General features: G+C 41.6%; 2 protein-coding genes across 7 annotated transcripts in view; both read right to left on the reverse strand.

Annotated features, from left to right (window-relative positions):
* Window positions 1-26: 26 nt before the first annotated feature.
* rpia (ribose 5-phosphate isomerase A (ribose 5-phosphate epimerase)) lies at window positions 27-5,588 on the reverse strand. The gene is made up of 9 exons (XM_067479196.1): window positions 5,356-5,588; window positions 4,505-4,565; window positions 4,338-4,393; window positions 3,968-4,027; window positions 3,697-3,761; window positions 3,542-3,610; window positions 2,927-3,068; window positions 1,400-1,499; window positions 27-1,192 (listed from the first exon to the last, which is right to left on the reverse strand). The coding sequence occupies exons 1-9, from the start codon at window positions 5,545-5,547 to the stop codon at window positions 1,095-1,097; spliced, it is 843 nt and encodes a 280-aa protein (XP_067335297.1). The 5' UTR covers window positions 5,548-5,588; the 3' UTR covers window positions 27-1,094.
* Window positions 5,589-5,977: 389 nt separating this feature from the next.
* Window positions 5,978-19,437, reverse strand: part of slc4a11 (solute carrier family 4 member 11) — a 90,824-nt gene continuing 77,364 nt past the window's right edge. For all 6 annotated transcript variants that reach the window (XM_067479190.1, XM_067479194.1, XM_067479191.1 and 3 more), the window contains 7 exons: window positions 18,447-18,675; window positions 17,940-18,046; window positions 15,855-16,020; window positions 14,425-14,598; window positions 12,582-12,777; window positions 10,864-11,033; window positions 5,978-8,874 (listed from right to left, as the gene is read on the reverse strand). In XM_067479190.1, the coding sequence (XP_067335291.1) occupies window positions 8,808-8,874; window positions 10,864-11,033; window positions 12,582-12,777; window positions 14,425-14,598; window positions 15,855-16,020; window positions 17,940-18,046; window positions 18,447-18,675 (1,109 nt within the window). In that variant the 3' untranslated portion in view covers window positions 5,978-8,807. The remainder of the gene's footprint in view (window positions 8,875-10,863; window positions 11,034-12,581; window positions 12,778-14,424; window positions 14,599-15,854; window positions 16,021-17,939; window positions 18,047-18,446; window positions 18,676-19,437) is intronic.

Here is a 19,437-nt window from a genome sequence, read left to right on the forward strand (position 1 = left end):
GGCAGGTCTTGAGGAATTTAATCCTATTTTAAAAAAAGTCATGCAAGTGACTTACAGGCACAAAAACAACTAACACTACGAAGTTTCACTTTCTGGCTGAGGTGATCACAGTGTATCACTACAATTTCACAAAATTACTCAACATGTAAGGTGGTGGAAGCTGTGGCAACAAGAGCAGGACATGACTTTTTGTTATTTCCTTAGACTGGTGCATTTACATCAGCCCACCCATGTGCGGGAACTTTTATGGGAGGGACAGGGCATTGTCACAGTGTCTTGCACCTCAAGAGAATAAACAAATCAAAGAAAGCCACAGGGTCTCCCTACATTGTTAACAATCTTATTAATTTTTGCAGCTTCTTGCTGTTTAAATTAGCATATTAATTAGAGAAATTAATTTCTCAAGAATTAAAAAAAAAAAACGTCTTTGTTTTAGCAAACAGCTTATTATGCCTCCCCCTTCAGTGATCTAATTAAATCAAAAACAGCTTTCTGAATGCTTATGTCTTGAGCTTTCACTTGAGTAGTGGACTTTTGTGCTTTGCAGCAGCGTAGCACACAATAGTCTGATGGATAATGATGATAATTATGAGATTTGTAAATGTAACTTTAATGGCATTTCATTTTGTTTATGAGGATTTAACACTTAATCTCAAGGCACACATTGATTTGATGTTGCACCACTGCAGTAATTCAGCACACTGGCTGAGAACCACAGCCCTGCAGATATTCTGTCAAACCTGCTAATTACAGAGTCAGAATTGCTGACTTGACTAGTTGAATACAGCAATAAAACAGACAAAACGAGTAGAAAGAAAAAGATAATTCAGTCGCACTTGAGTTTTACCCATCAGGCACTTTAAAACTCACAGAAACAGAACCACCACCTGCTGGATAAGACAAGCCCAGTAAATCTGTATCTGGTTTTGGTGAAACAGGTGAAAAAGTCCCTGCAACCGTTTTGTCCAGTCCTATAGGAGATGCAGCTCTGTCCAAACACAGTCCGAGACCAGGGATAAATCATCAGTACGGCACTTGTGGAAGAAATGAGGTCGTAAGCATGAGAGTGGGGACCGCTGATTATGACCGACTCCTCAATTAACGGGAGGATCCCGAACCTGCACGCTTCCGTCCTCCATCCCAAAATAAGCCCGTTCGGCCATGCCGACGAAAAGCCCCGTCTCTACCACACCTGAAGAGGAAATGTAAAGACATACTGAGCATTTTGTTTGACGGCAGTATTCGTTGAATCCAGTTGTGAAGGGTGGTTACCAGTGGTCATCTTTTATTTAGATACACAACACAAAACATTTCCCAGAGTTGTCTCTGCTGATTTATGGCAACAAGAGGATCTTTTACTGCTGCCGCTTTCAGAAGGTGTCATTTCTCTGCTCCTCACCTGGAATCATCTTGATTGCTGTGTTGACATCCTTCCAGTTCTGAGCCTGGTCAAATTTCCAGTCCAGGATGAAGTTGCTGTTGTCAGTGACCACCGGACCCTGAAGAGTGAGCCAGACACCATTAAGATCTCGGTCGGTTGCTCAGATGATTTAGAGGTTTGTTTAGATGCTAATTTAACACCCAGAGGGCTGCTAGCAACAAACAGCAATATGTTAATTAACTTCTCACACAACTAAAATGTGTGGTGAAATGTAGTTGGCGACAATGTTTCCCAATTATCTCCTTAAAGGTCAGTTACAGTTTCCACTTTCAGAACTTTTTCAGGGCAACGTGGTTCAGGATAATTGTGGGAATGTGTTATAATACATCTAGAAACTGAATGTTAACACATGCAATTCGTTACCTTAACTGGGTAACACAGCTTCTAGAAAGGGTTCCTCTTTATAAAAGCATGTAGAAACATGGACCTACTGTATAATTAAGTCCAAAACACTTACTGCACACCCTTATTTTAAAATCATAAAGGGTAAAAAAAATTAAATAAAATTATACATTGTACTGTTTACAAATGGTCCATGTGAAAAACTTCAACGTATAAAGTATAAATACACTTTTTCTACACCCCATGATCCTTTTTTAAAATTCTGATGGACCATTCGTACAAGCTGAATGTCCATTAAACATTATTAAAGGGATGGACATTGTTTCACTTACCGGTAACTAATGATTGTGTGATTATGTGCCACTATGAGGCAAATGCTGATTCAGTAACAGCATGTGAGCAGCATCCTGGGTAAACAACAAGCAGACAAACCTTTGTCTCCAGGACCAAAAGTCCAAAGTTAAAGAGAGACAAAATTACAGACACTCTTGTCCATTTGTGGATAAGAGACGTTCAAAACAGGTGAGTAGGGGGTAATTCATCAAAGTTCTACTCTGCAGACTCTTAATGAGGCAGATACAGTGACGTGTAATTTTGTATACACGTCACCTTCAACCAGTAAAGGTTTCTTCTACGGAAACAAAAGTTCTGTTTACATTCAGCATTTGTCACCAACACAGCTCACAATGTAACTCTGAGCTGTACCGAATGTGTTCAACACATTTCCGTCCGTTTCATTAGCACAATGACTTTAGGTACTAAAAAAATTAGAAAAAAGATCCATCATCATCTTCATCCATGCTTACTAGCTTGCTGGCTCCTCCTTCCCCATCTCTGCTGGAGCTCACAGCAAAGTGTAGATCCCTAAATGTGCAACCACTGGCAAAAATGTGAATAATATCATCGTAAGCGTTGGCAAGCGTGTGCACAAGACAAGCACAGCTCGACTATCTGACCCTGCCAGAAATGCAGGAGGATGCCTTTAAGTTCACATGTAAGAACATTTCCATTCGCATTTAAGCGGATAATTCCCCATTCTATCCTTTACTGCTTACTTTAGTTTTATTATCGCTACTTAAAAAATGAGAGTTGCTATTAAGACAAAATAAGGGAAATGTTGCAAACAGACAATGTTCCACTCACAGCTTTGCTGACAGCCATCCGTAAGCTGGCCTCCCCTCCAAAGCACTTGGCTATACGCCTGGAGACAGGAACATACGCCATGGGAATCACCTCAATGGGAACCCCCTTCTTCCACTGCTGGCCTAGAGCCTTGGAGTCCTTCCTGAGCGGTTAGACAGGGAGTCAGGACAAACTGGATGCAGTATAAACTGAAGAACCACATCTGAACAAACATATCAACCTATGATGGGTGAAGGTTTAACAACAACAACAACAAAAAAAATCCCTTAGGAGAAGTAACCTCGGGTTCACCGTTTGAGAAGATCTTATACAGTGAATGGGTTCATGTGGGAAAAGGTGAAAACATGTCATGTTCCAGCTGTGTTGTAGCCAGGGGCAACTTTTACCAAGCCCGGGGGGCACACTTAAGCTTAACACACACACCTTTAATCCTTTTGTTAATTAAAAATAACATTTTTTGGTTCAAGCTGGTTATGAAAAAGCTAAAAACACCTATGAGGAGCCTCTCAGCCAGCTAATGAAAGGTGAATAACTAATGTTAAAAAAATTAAAGGTTTTTACACTTTTGAAAGTATTTGTACTCTTCTTCTCCAGGGCGAGCAAGCAAATGCTAACCTGTAGTCGGCAATGACGACAAAATGTTTAGCGCAGCCAGCAACAACCTTCTCCTGAGTCAGACAGCCACTGTGACACAGAGAGAGCGACGGTGTGAGGCGGAAGTCAAACGATACACAGCTGAAGTCCTGCTATCTGCATTCCACCGTACTCACCCTCCACCTTTTATCAGTGTCAGGTCAGAATCCACTTCATCTGCTCCGTCGATTGCTACATCCAACTGAGGATGAAAGACAACAACTAGTTACACAAGCTGCAGTAAAAGCCTCCTGTACATTTGGAAATTGCGACACTCAGCGCCACCAAATGCACAGACATCATTTCAACAGGGCTCCAATTCAAGCCGACTGGGTTTGAGAGCCAACATATTGTGGCCCCATCTCATTTCCACGGCTCCCAGTGTCATTTGTAACAAGCTCGTCATACTTCTGGGTGCCTGTCCAGATCCGACAGCGTGAGGCCGTGCTGCAGGATCAGCTGACGAGCCTGTGGGCAGAGGAGGGGAAAGAACAGGAGATGATGTGATGCAAAGCAAGACACAAAGCCAAGGAAAAGCAATCCAACTGTGTGCTGTTATTTTCTTCGTGATACACAGGAATTTGTACTTTGCCTCCTGCAAGTCGCTCTGACTGAACTGTGTCAGCTTCTTGCTTAGAAGCTGACACAGTGTGATGCAATAAATTGCATTCAAAGCCACAACGGTGCAGTCTTGCCTTATGTGCTTTGTACAGAAAACTAAGCGACCAGGGTGGTCGGGTTAGTCTCTAAGTGGGAATGTAATGGCGCATAAACTAACCTGGAAGGAGGTGGGCACGCACACAATGTTGAGATTCTCCTGACGCACTCTCTCCGCTGGAACAAACAGCAGACGTGAAGGCATTTTTTTTTTGCAAAGGCTAAACACTCAAACCAGGCTGCTTGTGGCGACGATATGAAAGCCAGGGTTAAAGTTGCCTCACTCACCCAGTCTGTCTACAGAATAGACAATAGTTGATCCGCTGCCGACTCCAATCACCTGGTTGTTCTACCAGAGACGGAAAAGAACTCAAACCCATGCAACATTTCACATCTACACCTAAACGTGAAAACCTGCATTTTACTGTAACCGGGTAAAAAGAAAAAAAAAACAACATCCATTTATGCCTTTTAAAAGGAAAGTGTGTATGAAACTTAACAGCTGGACGTATTGATTTATACATTGGTATAAACTAGTGGGACGAGAACCAGCTCGTGTGCTGATGATCTTTAACACGTTACGCTGACTTTTGGTGGCGGAACAATAAGTTAGTTAATTTCCGTAAAAGCATTGAGCAGCTAGACTCAACAAAGCCACACTTGTTTTTTCTGACATGTGACATGAACGTGGAGCAGATATGCGACGGTGTCCACGTTCACGAACCAGTAGAGCACAAACTAAGACTTTATTATTATCCATGTAACGTTACGCTCTGCCGTAATGTTCCGTTTAAAGGGCGCGTGGCATGTGAGCGCATCCCTATCTGTTTGTCACGCTTGCTAGCAGCTAGCACATGCTGTTACGTAGGGTTAAAGGCGCATAAAGTTAGCCCGCCACACCGGGACAAGCACGAATACCACTGAGCTAAATCACTCATGACCCATGCAGGTTAGATAACGGGGACAATTAGCACGCTAGGCTAACATTACATGTCCTCTTCTGTCTGTTTGTACTTCGGCTAACTCTGCTAGCTAACCGGACAAACTGCTGGAAATGAACTGAGCCGGTGCAAATAAAAACGAGCTAGCAGGCTGTGGACACGTTAGCTGACAGGGACACCGTGGACAGTCCACTGTACCTGGACGTGGTTGTCCACCGCGGCGTAGGCGGCCAGCTTCTTCGCTTCCTCTGCCATGTTAGCCGCACACTGACGGAACGCGCACACGTGTTTGAGCCTACAGGACGGCGCTGAAGGCACAAAGCCAGTTGCCGGGTTAGTGGAGGAGACGCAGACCCTCCCCCGGAGTCTCAGGACCCGGCCCACAAACATGCGGACTGACAGAGCGACAGGAGACGAGGTGGTGGCTCTGCGCGAACAGGAGGAGCTGTTTTTTTTTTTTTTTTTTTGGGTCTCTTCTGTCTGACAATAAGATTAAAACGTTAAAGTTCCACAGCTTCACAGTCATCACTTTCAGGCTGGTGGTTTGTCCTGAGGGAGGCGCCAGAGCTACAGGCTCCATGCGAGCTCAGCCACGTGGTTCCTCCTCTGGGAGCAGGAATGAACTCAGCCACTGTGCATCATTAAGTCAAATGACTAAATGTAAAGTCATAAATTACAGTAATACCTTTTAAGCACGGACCAAAGTGAGGGGGCCAAAACATTATAATAAACTTACTTCTTATAATGCTTCCTATAATAAACCATTAGGATAAATTGCAAATTTCTCATTGCATAAGAAAAAAAAACACAAGCAAACATACATATTTACGTCACTACTACTTTTTATTTGGCAAACAGCTTGAGATAGTCTTTTTTCAATGTACAGTGTGTATGTATATATATATATTTATACATACATATATATAAACACACTATACACTATAGTGAACCAACACATTCTGTTTGATAACCATTTTTTCCTCATCTTTACATATTACAGCTTACAAATATAGCTGGTCTTTTTGACAAAATTACAGATTCTGTTTGACACCTAAATTAGTATGCTATATAAAAACCCACACACCTTACATTCATGATTAGAAAAAGTGGGATTGTGAAACCAGGGAAAGGGAAGAAAAGAAAAAAAACACCACAGTACGCAGTTTCAATCAAATCCAATTAGGGGGAGGGGAGTCAGGGTTTCACAGACAGAGTAGTGGGTCTGGCACTCTGAAACCAATGTGAAGTCCTCTGAGAGAAGTTTGCTGCCATTCCAACATCATCAGTACAGAGAAGATATCAAGGAACAACAACAATACTGTCACATAAGAAGAAGAGTGGTGAGATCTCTGTTGTCTGACCAAAGTTAGAAACTAATACCATTCCACGGATTATAATGGATAGTTGATAAAACCTAAACTTTGCATTGCAAACTATACATATTACTTTATACCTCGAAATCTCATCTCTGACCAGTGCTGTCTTAAGGCTTAGTCCAAGGATTATGCAAATGTTTCCGAGCTTTTCTTTCATGCCTCGCTATCACGGCACGAGACATCTGCTCAAATTGGACATCTTTCTCACATCTGTAAGACAAAGTTGAACAGAACTGCATGAGGGAGCTGCCATTTGGATATCGGGAAAGCAACTAAACCGGATTAAAATCCGGCACCGTCAATGCCTCGTTGACAGGCAAACGTCTTCTTCTTCTTCTTCTTCTTTTTGTACCTGATGTGTGCAATAATTGAATCAGCACAGAGTGGGCCTTGTACCGCGAGGATGGATTGAAAAGTCGCTGTCTGAAAAAACAGCTGGTCTGTCGGCGGTTCACTGATGGGTCAGCTTCACTGGAAAACCCGAATCTCTCCACTAGTTCTGCTTTACACACAGTATTGCTGAATATTGAGCGTTGCATTTGGTTTATAGAGAAATTACTGTTTGACTTACTACTTTTTTTTTTGCCTGTGCAGGATACATGTCCATTGGCATCACATTGTATCAAAACCCCAGATGAAACATGCTTTAAGCAAACCAGTGCTTAAAAGTTTTTTTTTTTTTCTTTTTGTACTGTAGATAACAAGATAATCTTCCCAGACATCTGGATTATTACATGACAACATTTGCAAGCATTAATCTAGAGTGTAATCATAACATCTAAATAGAAAACAAGACCGGATTATTCTAAAACTCATCTTTGAACACTTGTCCACAAAAAGAAAAATAAATTAAAAAGGCTGCATTTTGTTGAATCCAAAGCCCACATTTGATTTTCTTTTGCCTTTTTTTTTTTTTAACCCTCATGTGCCTCTTTTCTTGACGAGCAATGCACCAGACACGGAGCTGGAAGGGGACACTGATATGTAAACATCAAAGCCAGATGTAAGACGAGACACTTGAATTGCAACAAAATGTGGAAAGTTTTTTGTTTTTTGTTTTTTTGTTTTTTTTTGGGGGGGGGGGGGGGTTGGCTTAGGGGTTGAGAACACACAAACTTGACATTTTGTAATTAAAAGATAAACTGCCATTACGATAAATAAATATCTTATTTCCATCTAACCTAAAATACTTGCTTTGTATATTGCCATAATATATTCTAATAAATGTATTGTTTAATAAAGATTCCATTGTATGTTTTGGTTTGTGCTGTTGTTCTAAATAATTAAATATAATATATACCTGTAGAATGTATTTATTTTGTTGAGCACTTCCACCTTAAAAATTAGGTCTTCTAAAGAGCTGACAGAAAGCTGGACGAAGGACAGATTAATACTGTGAGAGCCCACAGACACACACACGCACACGCACACGCACACACACACACACACACACCTTTTACACTCTTTAATGAACACTTACATTTGTTGGAATGACTTAGGAACAAAATAAGCCCAGGCAGAAGTGTCCTCCATACAAAAACGGGGCGATCACAGCTAAAAAGGTGCAGGAATGTAACGGTTTCTACCACTACACAATGACAAAAATACAAAAAGTTAAGATTTACTTTACAGTGGCCTGAATGCAGTGTCCTCACCAGTAAATTCGTTTAATATTTCAGTACTTATTAACACAGCGTAAGTATGTGAAACTTACATGACAGTGTAAGGACACATTGTGAGTGCAAAGGGTCAAAAATTCAGATTCTTCATACTTACATTGTGCCGTTACCCCATTCAAGGTACTTTACAATGCACGCTGGCAGCAGTTCTTAGTACTTACACAGTATTAATGAGCACTTTAAGCATTTACCCACAGATGCACGCACTGCAATAAGGAGATTGTAAAGAGTTAGCACACAAAAGTAGAGGAGCGAGAGGAGAAGGTGGAGGTATATACTGAACGATCTGACAGGGTCAAATGGAAGTGGAACAGGGAGTTCTGGACAGTGCTGGCAGAACCTTTCCCCAGAGAGATCCTGTCTGTTCACATTTGGAAAATATTTCCTATAGCTCTCATCTCTCTTCCTCACATGACTTCCCACATTTCCAGTGCTTCACCTGTAAGAATGTTCTTATTGGATACAAAAATCTAAACAGTCGGCATTTCTCCTTTTTGCTTCCGTACAGTTTTGCATTGAAAAATATGTTTTTCTTTTTTTCTTTTTTAAACTCCAGATGTCTTTTTGTGGATCCAAAGCCAGCCTCCATCTGTAGCTACATGTGTTGGGCATCCATAATGTCCAAGTATTTGGCCTCAATGATATGAGGAAGCACATTGTTCCTAAACACAGAGCAGACAGAATTTATGTCAGCGGTTATATGTCGCTTCAAATGAAAAAAGAAACCTCATCAAACTGTTCGATCTTATCAGACACGATTTATTGCTCATACCAGTGAATAAAGTCCACAGTGTGGTGGCGGCTGATATATCGTCACCTTCAGAACTATTGGACCGGCACAGCCAATTCATTTGTTATTGCTGCCCACAGAAGAGGGTCCAGCACAGTTCAGAAATACAGCTTTTATTTGATGGTAGTTAATACAGATGTGCTAAACAACATAGCAAATTGCACCTTTTGTATCAGATGCTAAGTTTTCAGTGAGCAAATGCATCGGAATTATTTGCTTATAGCTTGTTTGCTGTAACTGCACTGAGATTGCGACTCGCTGGCCACACAAAGCGTCTGGTGAATGACTTGGCCAGTCTAAGACCTTTTACTCTCCTCTCTTGGTGAAGCGTGTTATCAATCATTGTCTCGCTTTAACTTGTTTCGATGCATTTCTCTGTAATTTGCTTACCCCTCTTTGTTCATTCCGCTGCTACCACTGTGAGTTAAGGCATTAATAAAAGCTCTGTGAGCGTGTTCCACAAGCAGCCATCCTCGCTAAGCCATAACACTTTGTACACTGTGCTGCGCATATGAGCTTGTATGGTTTGAATCATGAGCAGTTTTTTACCTTCTCCGTACTTTGGCCTTTCCATCACTTTGGCAGAGGTTACTTAAAACTTTATTCCAGAACTTTTGTTCATCATCTCTGTACTTAGTTTTTGCAAATTCCACAGTAGCTGTTACATGGCTGATAAGCAAGTTGCTTTTTGTGGTACGGCCTCTGTATCTCTGCTCAGGAAGTTTTCTTCAGATGGTGGATTATGATACCTTCCCTGCTGTTGTTTCTGGGTTTGGCTTCTGTCATCACAGGTTGTTGTTTGTACGTTGCTCAGTACATCAGTGATCTTTTCCAGGAAATTTCAAACTCTTGTTTTGGCCCAAAATTTGCACAATGCCTTTGGTCGATTGATTTTCTCAGATGCTTTTCATGTTGATTTCTCCCTTGCAACAACAAATGTAGCCTTCATAGATAAAACCCATGGCTAAAACCAAAAGTCGTCATTTAGAAATGTTTTTTTGAACTCACAGGACACATCTGTCACGTTTTTCCACTACGCTTGCTTAATTAACAGTTGGGTCATCTGATGCAAATGGTTCTATGTTGCAGAATGTATTGAGGTTACGGTAAATACCATCAAATAAAAGCTGAAATTCTTTAGATATCCATCATTTGATTTTAAACCCAAACATCTTCAGTGTACTGCAAAGCAAATTAATTGGCCTCGCCATTTCAGTTTTCTTAGAGGGGACTGTAAAAATATGAAAGTCTGCACAGAAGAGTGTGCACCAATGTAAAACAGCTATGCAATAAATCCTCCCTTCATGAAGGTGATAAAGCTCATACTGTTAGAGAAGTGCAGATTCGTTTTGGCAGATGTATTTTGTGCTGCTACCCTCCATGAAATAAGAGGGGTGGACAAAGTAATAGAAACTCCCGCTACAATAACACAATACAATTCACCAAGTGAGGAGAAGCCGTTGGTCACGACAACTGTACATTGCAGGCGTGTTTATATCCAAATTAAATTTTTACAGTTTTACAAGTGCAAACTTTCATTATTTATTGAAGACATTCCCCTAGTTTGGTGCAGCAAAGAAAGTAAAGGAGAGTGTGGTGAGTTATTCTGTGAGTTTACAAATACCATATTTAATGCATCACACATGTGTCCTGTTAGGACTGCAGCCACTGTCCCACACACACACACACACACACACACACACTAGTTGGATAGTTTATGATGGCACCGTTTTTAGAGGCAGATTCAGGACAAACAAAAAAGCTCTTTAACAGTTTCAGTCATACTTGTTAAAGCACCTCAAAAAAAAAAAAGGGACTAAAATAAATAAAATGGCTAAAAACAAGATGGCTGGAGTCTTACCTAATTGGGATTAGCAGGATCATAACCAGAGGGAAGATCATCTTCATGTACGGTATCGGGTACATGCCAAACGTACACAGCACCAGCAACTGCATCATCTGCAGGAAGGTGAAGTAGTGTATCTTCCTCTGGGGCACTTTGCGGATGTAGTGGGTAGGCGGGTAAGACGTCTGCAGGAGGTGAGAGGATCAGGACAGATTAAAGTACAATCTCCCCCCGAGGTTCTTTTCCTCCCTGCAGTCTCAGAGAAATGACTAAGGGAAGTGGATGGCAAGTGCAGTATGAGTTTCACATCATAAATAACCTTTAGTGTTCACTAGTTGCTTTCTTACAAAGTAAATTAGGTGTATTAATCGTGTGGGGGGGGGGGGGTCTCCTGTGTGGAGAGAGGTTGTGAATATGACTTTGTTTTATACAAATATGCAATATATTGTCAGTCTAAGCGTGGCTGCAACAGAAAAACAAACTGAACTCCCCTAATCTGCTGTCAGGTGTGGACCTTTCCAACAGCAGGTTATCATTCATCATGTCATAGGAACAAATCTCATCATATCCGATACTATACATATTAATATGGTGATAGCTGGTAGATTCAAATGAAGTAGAAGTACATAAACTCAGAAAGTAAAAGTTATTTGCCTAAAAATATTCCAAGTACCAATTCAAATTCTTTACTGCAGTTAAAGTACAAAAGTAGCTTACATACTCTTAAATTTAAAGTACAAAAGTACAAGCACTGTACTGAGAAGCAAATTCAACAAACTCTCAAAAGGTGAAAATTAAAGCTAGGAAAAGTTCTGGTACTTGATGAAAAATCAAAGCTCATAGTTACCTAGCAACGTGATGTGGCAAGAAAAAACGGCCGAGCTTGTTAGGATTGATCTGATTTCAGCCACTTCGTGTACTGACAGGTGGGTTAATCCATAATAACACGTCATAACTCATGAGTTAATTAGCTTTTGTATTAATAATATTTATCTTTAAATACAAGGGGGGCACAAGCCAGTGTCTTCTTGTGCCGGTCCCAAGTCTGGATAAGTGCAGAGGGTTGTGTGGCGTTTCCACTGCTACTACTTCTAAAATACACATTCTCATTAATTAAAGTCTGTAAATATGAAAATATCTTTCCTTCAAAGGTTTAACTACAAGACACAAGATGTCTCCTACCAGTGTATTTACTAAGTACATTTCAGACCCCAACTGGACCCCAAACTAGATTTGATGTCACCGAAACCTGCTGAGAAGTACACACACAGAGAAAACATGCTGGGAGGCTCAAACATCCAACTGTAGCAACAATCGCCTCAACACAACAGTTACACCTCGCTGCCATCTGGGGGCAGCAGTGTGTGAGGTTACCAAGTACATTCAGAAGGAAAACGCTTTATATTTTTAAATGAAACAGCGCCTGTGTGTCAGCTTGGACACACCGGGCTAGAAACAGAGAGGACAGTCATGCAGATTAGCTTTTTAGTGGATGTGTCTTAATTCCCCCAGACACAGCCACCTAGTCGTCTGAGCAGATTAAAACGCACACGAAAAAAAATTATATTTGCAAATAGTATTTGACTCAGGTCTGGTCCTCCAGCACCAGGCATCTGGTCAACCGTTTGATCTCCAGAGCCCTGCGATCGACATATGGTCGCGCACACGCTCAAAACCTGTTTACTCGCTCATCCTCTTAGGTCACGCACACACACACACACACACTTCCTCACCTGCTCCTTGAGGAGGAGGGCCATGCGGTCGCACATCTGGTTTCCGTCGATGGAGGTGAGGGCGATGTAGAGGAAGAGGCCGTACAGGACGGGTTTGGGGATCCACTGCAACGGGATAGGCAGCAGCAGCACCGACACGCCGATGAAGATGTTGGCAGCTAGAGATGTCAGCCGGGTCTCCTTCACCTGGACGATTCTGAGAAGGGACACACACACACACACACACACACACACACACATAAATAATGGTTACTGGAAAGCACACAATTGTTTTACATAATACAACAGACACCATTTTTTTTCAGGGATTTTCTTATCAGTGTTCTTGCACATTTTCCATTGGATATTTTTTAGCCTGAATGTCCAGATTTTACAGGACATTGACCGTCCAAAAGAAAATAATGTTATGAAACTGCACGATTCGTTATTAGGTGTTGTTTGCTGCCTTGTATGCTATGTATTCTCATAATTTAATGGCCACTTAGTTTCAGTCTGTTTACTTTATGAATATGTAAGCTGAGCAGCAATTAAGCTAAATTCTCCTTTCTTTGTCTCAGCCACATAAGGCTGGTCCACAGTCCCACATGAGCTGATCTACAAGCTTGAAGTTTGATAATAGCAGGTAGAAATTAAGTGTGATCGTTCTAAAAACTGTTAAGGGCAGCTTAGAGGGGAAAATCTGTGTTTGGTAAAACGCTTTACAACACAAGGGGGCTGCATAAGACGTGAGCTTATTCCAGGCTTAAAACTAAAACAAGAGACTTTTGAGGTTGGGGCTCTTAATCTTTGGATCTTTTAAAACAGCTTAATTTTGCAATTATGTTTAGTTTATTGGTTTGTTTATTGGGGATGATGCAAAGGAAACACTAATCTCCATTAGAGGACACGGCTCGTCTCAGATTTAGCCAATAGCTAGTTTCCACCCACAGTCCCCGGGCAGGCACACGCAGTATGAAATGACAGCAAACAACAAATCACGCATTCCAGTACCACAGCCTCCCATCACTCATACTACATGCACACATAATCACTCCCCTCTCAAGGCATCAACATTTATTTGTGTCTGTGTTTAACTGACCCCACAAAAAAAAAAAAAAAATCAATCAATGCTCATAGAGCTGATTTCTCACAATCCATTCTTTGACGTTACCAAAGACAGTCCGCACATGATTTTAAAGCCACGGGGAGATTGTTCCATCCCCTAATGGCCTTAAATGAGAAGGCAGAATGTGTGAAAAACAGGATTCTACACGCTTAACTGAAATCTGACTTCAAGGCTTCGGTCATCTGTTCTGACCAGAGCGTTTCTTTCACTTCTAAAATAAAATAACTTTTTTTCTTTTTTTTTTTTTAAAGTGGTGGCACATTTAGAATGTTGGAAACAACTGCTTTAAGTGACCAATTTCACAATTTATTCCTGAACAATAGCACTGAGTAATTCTGAAGGTTATTTTGTAAATGTTAGAACATACAGACAACAACCAGGAATTGCACATTTTCTACAGTTTCTCTCATGAGATTCTTACTAAAGTTCTTACCAATGCCCGTCCCTAGTTGTCCATTTATCACACCTTACTACTTTAGTAATCCTGACTATATGCCAACTATAATTTTGCACATATATCTGTGTGGATGATGATGATGAACTTAATCCTCTCAACGCTTAAAAGCTCCCTCAGCCCTTCCAGCCAGAGAGAAAATGGTTAGTTACATAGTAATCAAGCAATCAGACAGAGCAGGATACAGTAGGCTGAGACACAAATTACTGTCACCACAAGCTCTGAAGACGACCTTTAATTGAGCGTCTGATTAGCGCGAGCGTTTGAGGCGGCGGGTTACTCACGTCTCATAGAGGTGCCCCCCCTCTACGCGTTGCTCCACGAAAGCCAGCTGCCGCACGTGGAGGGTGGAGTGGGGGAAGGCGGCGTGCATCCAGGGCAACCCCAGGACCGACATCAGTATGTTAATGAGCCCAGAGAGCATCAGGTCCCAGTGATACGCCGTGCCCTTCAGCAACCTGAGGGGCAGTGCAACTGTTACACCCTGCAGCACAGTCAACAACATGAAATCCCTCACCTAAACCCACACAAAGCAGAATACACATGCATGTACTGTATGTTGCATACGTATGTTGGAAAGTAACAGTAAGAAGCCAAATACAAATACAAAGGGCAAAATTCTCCCGAGGTTAACACAACCCGAATAAACTTGTGCATGTTTCACCAATTCTTCTCTTATAACACGCATTGAAATTCATTGGCATGATGGACATTGCCTCGTGTATTTATTCAGAGAGAATGCCACTGATGAGGACACCGTCAGGCCAACAGGACATCACTGTGAGTTTTCACAAAAGGAGGGAGGCGACCTGATGATGCCACCATCTTTGTTTTGCTTTTTCTGCTCATGTTAGTGACGGATCACTGCCGAGCGGCTTCACCAGCCAACTTTGTACTGTGTGTGTGTCCTTTTGGGTAAACGTCTGTTCGGTCGGTATTTATTTGCATAAATGATGACAGCATTTTAAATAAATAAACCGTGCAATCAAAGAGCGGTGCAGGTGGAAAAAGAACAAATGGTTCCAAAACATCTTAAATCATAAAAACAAGTCAAAATGTCGAGCTAATGAAAGGCTTCACCAGATCAAAATGTAAAAATAGAGCAACAGAAACAGAAATAGCCGCGTTTTTCCAGTTTGGGTCAAGTGACACATGAGATCCATTAATTTGTGTACTCAATTTGAATCAAATTATTGGCTGGTTAAATAAGTCACAGTAGTGCAATTTGTAAAGCAATGTAATTATAGTGTTGACCAAGATCACTACTCTTTTCCTCCTGTGGATGGTGAAGCTTGACAGCCCGTCCTCCCGGGTTTTTCACCGTAGGGCTGGTGGATGGTTTTTGGTTCTAAATTGATCTGTCCAATGCAAATTCAGAGGAACAGGGTAAAAGCTCGACATCGTGCTTTGCCTCTGAGGCTTCTTCAGAGCTTCCTGGCTGTGATGATTTGACTCAGATGTCAAGTTTCCGGCTCAGTTCATTTGCCTTCTTTAACAGACTGGCAAAAACACGGTTCCGGAAAATCAGAAGTAAAATCTAAAGGAGCGTCAGTGGATCCCTGAAGGTCCTTGCTGGCTTTTTGAAGGGTGACAGGAAATGGCAAATCAGACAGAACAACGCTTTTTAAAAGACATGCATAAAGATGAACACTATTATTATCCCATCTTCACTGGTTTTCTTTGTTGCAAAACTCTCCCTGGATTTGATCTGTACCTGTTCTCGGGTGCATTGGTCAGCGAGACCACAATGTTCTGGTCGATGAAGATGAGGAGGGCCAGGAGGAAGCCGAGCCCCATGGCACTGACAACGTTCATGGCCGACAGTCGTTCAAATGGAGCTACGTTGAAGACGGGCCGGTTGTGAACTTTAAAGACTGGAACTGTTCAAAAAGGGAAGGGAAAAAAAAAAGGATTATATCACTATGATGTTGGTTTAAACATCTGCTGCTGACAGGATTTTTTATGTGTGGGCGACCTCTGCAGTAGAAAAACAACTTTTAATGGTGACCGGAATTGTGTTTTGTAAAGAATTTGTTTTGTAAAGAATTTCTCAAACTGTTGGTGATGACTCACGCTTTCACACCAATAATCCTTTTCTACGAGAGGCTGGATTTTATTTTTCTTTTTTTTCCTCCCCCAAATGCTGCATATCTCATTTACGACTATATCCCCTCAAATGCTGCAGAATTAAGTGCAGTTGGTTAAATTTAGGAAGAAATGACAATACAAAAATGGGTCTATTATATTATGACTTACAGTCTCTGGAGGTAAAAGAAGAGAAAATTGGCCAGGCACTTAAATTGAAATTCATGTGAGGGTTTGGCGCTGGTCTCTGTGTTTCTGTGTCGACCCCTGGAGAACAGCTGCTGCCTTGGCAACAATGAATGGGGACTCAAAATGATGCTCAACAATAGAGGATAAAAACCGAAAATCTCAAATGTGTTTTGGTCTGATCCTTGATTAAGGAATATGACAAGACAATAAAGGCACCAAATGGGGGAGGCACCACAGTTTGAGAGGAAGCGAGCAGGTTTCCACAAGCCTTAGATGCAAATATAATGTAAATATAACGGTAGGGCAGCGGCAACAACAACCAATATCTTTTTTTAACAATTTAAACATTTCCTTATTTAATGCAGTGCCATGTTATTAACGTGAGTCCCATCGGCCTTCGTTAACAGTATGGCAGCACAACCACTAATCACTTCATCACCATCAAAACAACGTAAACCTCTTTTAACAGCTGACAGTCTATTAAAGAAAAATCAGGAGAAACCATAAGCCCTGCAAAAAAAATCCTGCCTTCCATAGGATAATAAAGCTCAGGTTGAAGCATAGTGTGTTACACTTACAGGTGTTTCTCTAATTTGTCTGCCCCATTCACGTCAATGAGAAGAGGCTAACCCCTCCTTTACAATGCAGCACATTTACACCTTGATGGAGGGGGGGGGAGGGGTCTATTCAGTGGTGTAAAACTGTAACGTGGGATGAAGAGTAACTATGGGCATTCAAGGATCCTTAAGCAAAACTTCCGTTCATTTTCCCCATGGGAAACACTGGAGACAGGAAACTCGTCTAATTGAATCACTACTTCAAAAGACTGAAATAGAAAAAATATCCAGTTCTGACTCAGTGGTACCAGCCTTTGCACCTAAAAAACCTAAAGATCGTCGAGCTTTAAATGCTCTCACATGCATCTCTAACTGAGCTGAAACTAATAATCGGACCCTTTAAGATACCAGTAATAAAATGGGTTTCTTGTAAATGAACTGAATACTAATGTTAGCTGTGGCTGAGGAGGTACTTTATACAGAAAGCCATGCATTAATCATAAGGGGGGTTCATGGTTTATTCTGCAGCTAAAGGAATGAGCTCCACTTTATTTTGTTCCAAATCGCAAATGAAATGAAAAACATTTAAGTTGGCTGTTAGATGTGGGTTTTAAATGACTGGAATAACTTACTGTTAAATTTCAACACCGCACACTATGTTTCTAATAAAGTTAATATTTTTATCATCTACAAATCGACAATCTCAAAACAATGACTCTCACTTGCTCTCACTTTGCTTATTGGAAATGGCCTCGTTGTTTGACTTTCCCCATGAAAAAAAGTACCTAAAGTCAGTAATCCTGATTTTAGTTCACAACACAGTAAAGAAGTGCATTTTTGGACACTCTTAAGTTGTTGCAGGCCACAATATGCACTCGGTCATAAAACTGTATTAAGTAATTTAGCATGAAACACAGAAATGTTCTCTGCAGCACCAGCTGTCCGGTGAGGCAAGAAATGACACTAACGGTCGATGTCGCTGAAAACGTAGGAGCCGATGAAGGAGAACAGGAGCACTGAGATCGGCAGGGCACAGTCCGACAGCACCTCCCTCACTTTGGCATGCAGGAACGGACTGAAAGAGAGAGAGAGAGAGAGCAGGGGAGAGGAGGGACGGGGAGCAGGGAGAGACGAATAATAGAGGAATACAATTACTGTGGACAGGACAAGGACAATGGCTGCAATCCTGACACTGCTTAAGTACCTTAGTCTGCCTTTTGCTTACACAATCGAATCAGTCTTTGAGGTTGATTTGATTACTGGGAGCAATCAGAAGTAGAATATTAAAGCTTATTAAATCACAGGCAGGAACAGACGCTTCCACAGAAAAAGGAGCTTCGTAAAAGCCCGTCTGGAAAGTTCCTACGAGTCCTGACACTCAGAATTGAGGGCCCAGCCGGCAGTGCTCCCATCCGAGCACGATTTAAACATCTCCGGGTGATTTATCTTAAAGAGCGCCGCAGCGCTGCACATACCTCCGTTTAAACTGGTAGAGGGTGTAGCCCATCCATAACGTCCCGAGCATCAGCAGGAGGCAGAGGACAGGTCTCTCTCGAGTGCACTGGATGAGGGATTCAGGGAGGACGTTGAGAGCCAAGCCAGCTGCCACGTCACTCCTGTTTCCCCCCAGCAGGTCTCCGCGCTGAGCGAAATTCTCTAGGCTTCTGTTAGCCAGCGTTGGGTCGTGATAGTATCTGTGAAAGACTGAATCAAATACCCAATGTGAGTGCAACCAAAGAAAACCCCCCCACACACACAAACACACACCAACTGTTTCCGCTAACACATGCATGTTTGTGTTCATGTTAGTGGAGGAGTAAGTTTGCAGTTTGGAGTTAAATGTCTTGTTAACTGGAGGATTTTTTTTGGTAAAATCTGATCATTCACGTTCAGATTAGCAAATGCTAGCAACTGCAACTTTTCTCTTAAAGCACAACTGTGCCCGAGTAAATCTGTGCTGCAGTCAACACAAAAAACAAAAACAAAAGAAAAAACAATTTTTTTTTATTTTTGATTGAATGGTGCAATAAGGCTCACAAGCTGCAGGGTTGGCTACAGTAAAGACAACAACCTGCAGCAGTTTTAAATAAGGGACAGGGGGCACAACCTAGTGTACCACCGACCTCTATTGTATCAGAGTTCCACAATAAGTAAACTTTCAGTGAGGAGCGTGTGACACGACCTGCGTGCAGCTCCCTCTGCAGGTCTTTTCATCACGCAAGAAGAAAGTTATGCAGCAGACAAGTTGCACGGGAGAGTGGATTCACCCCCAAAATATATTTGTGTTACTGGGAAATATTTTGGAGGCTGCAGAGTGTCAACAAATGACACAGGTTAATGTTATGGAAATGGCACATGAGCTTGCAGCATATTTTACAAAATGGTTTTTGGAAATTGAACTACTGTACTGGCAATCTCCAAAACAGGAAAAACATTCAGGTTGGAAATAAATTACATTCTGCCATC

The sequence above is a fragment of the Channa argus genome, chromosome 16 (genome assembly GCF_033026475.1).
Source record: "Channa argus isolate prfri chromosome 16, Channa argus male v1.0, whole genome shotgun sequence".
Classification (NCBI taxonomy): domain Eukaryota; kingdom Metazoa; phylum Chordata; class Actinopteri; order Anabantiformes; family Channidae; genus Channa; species Channa argus.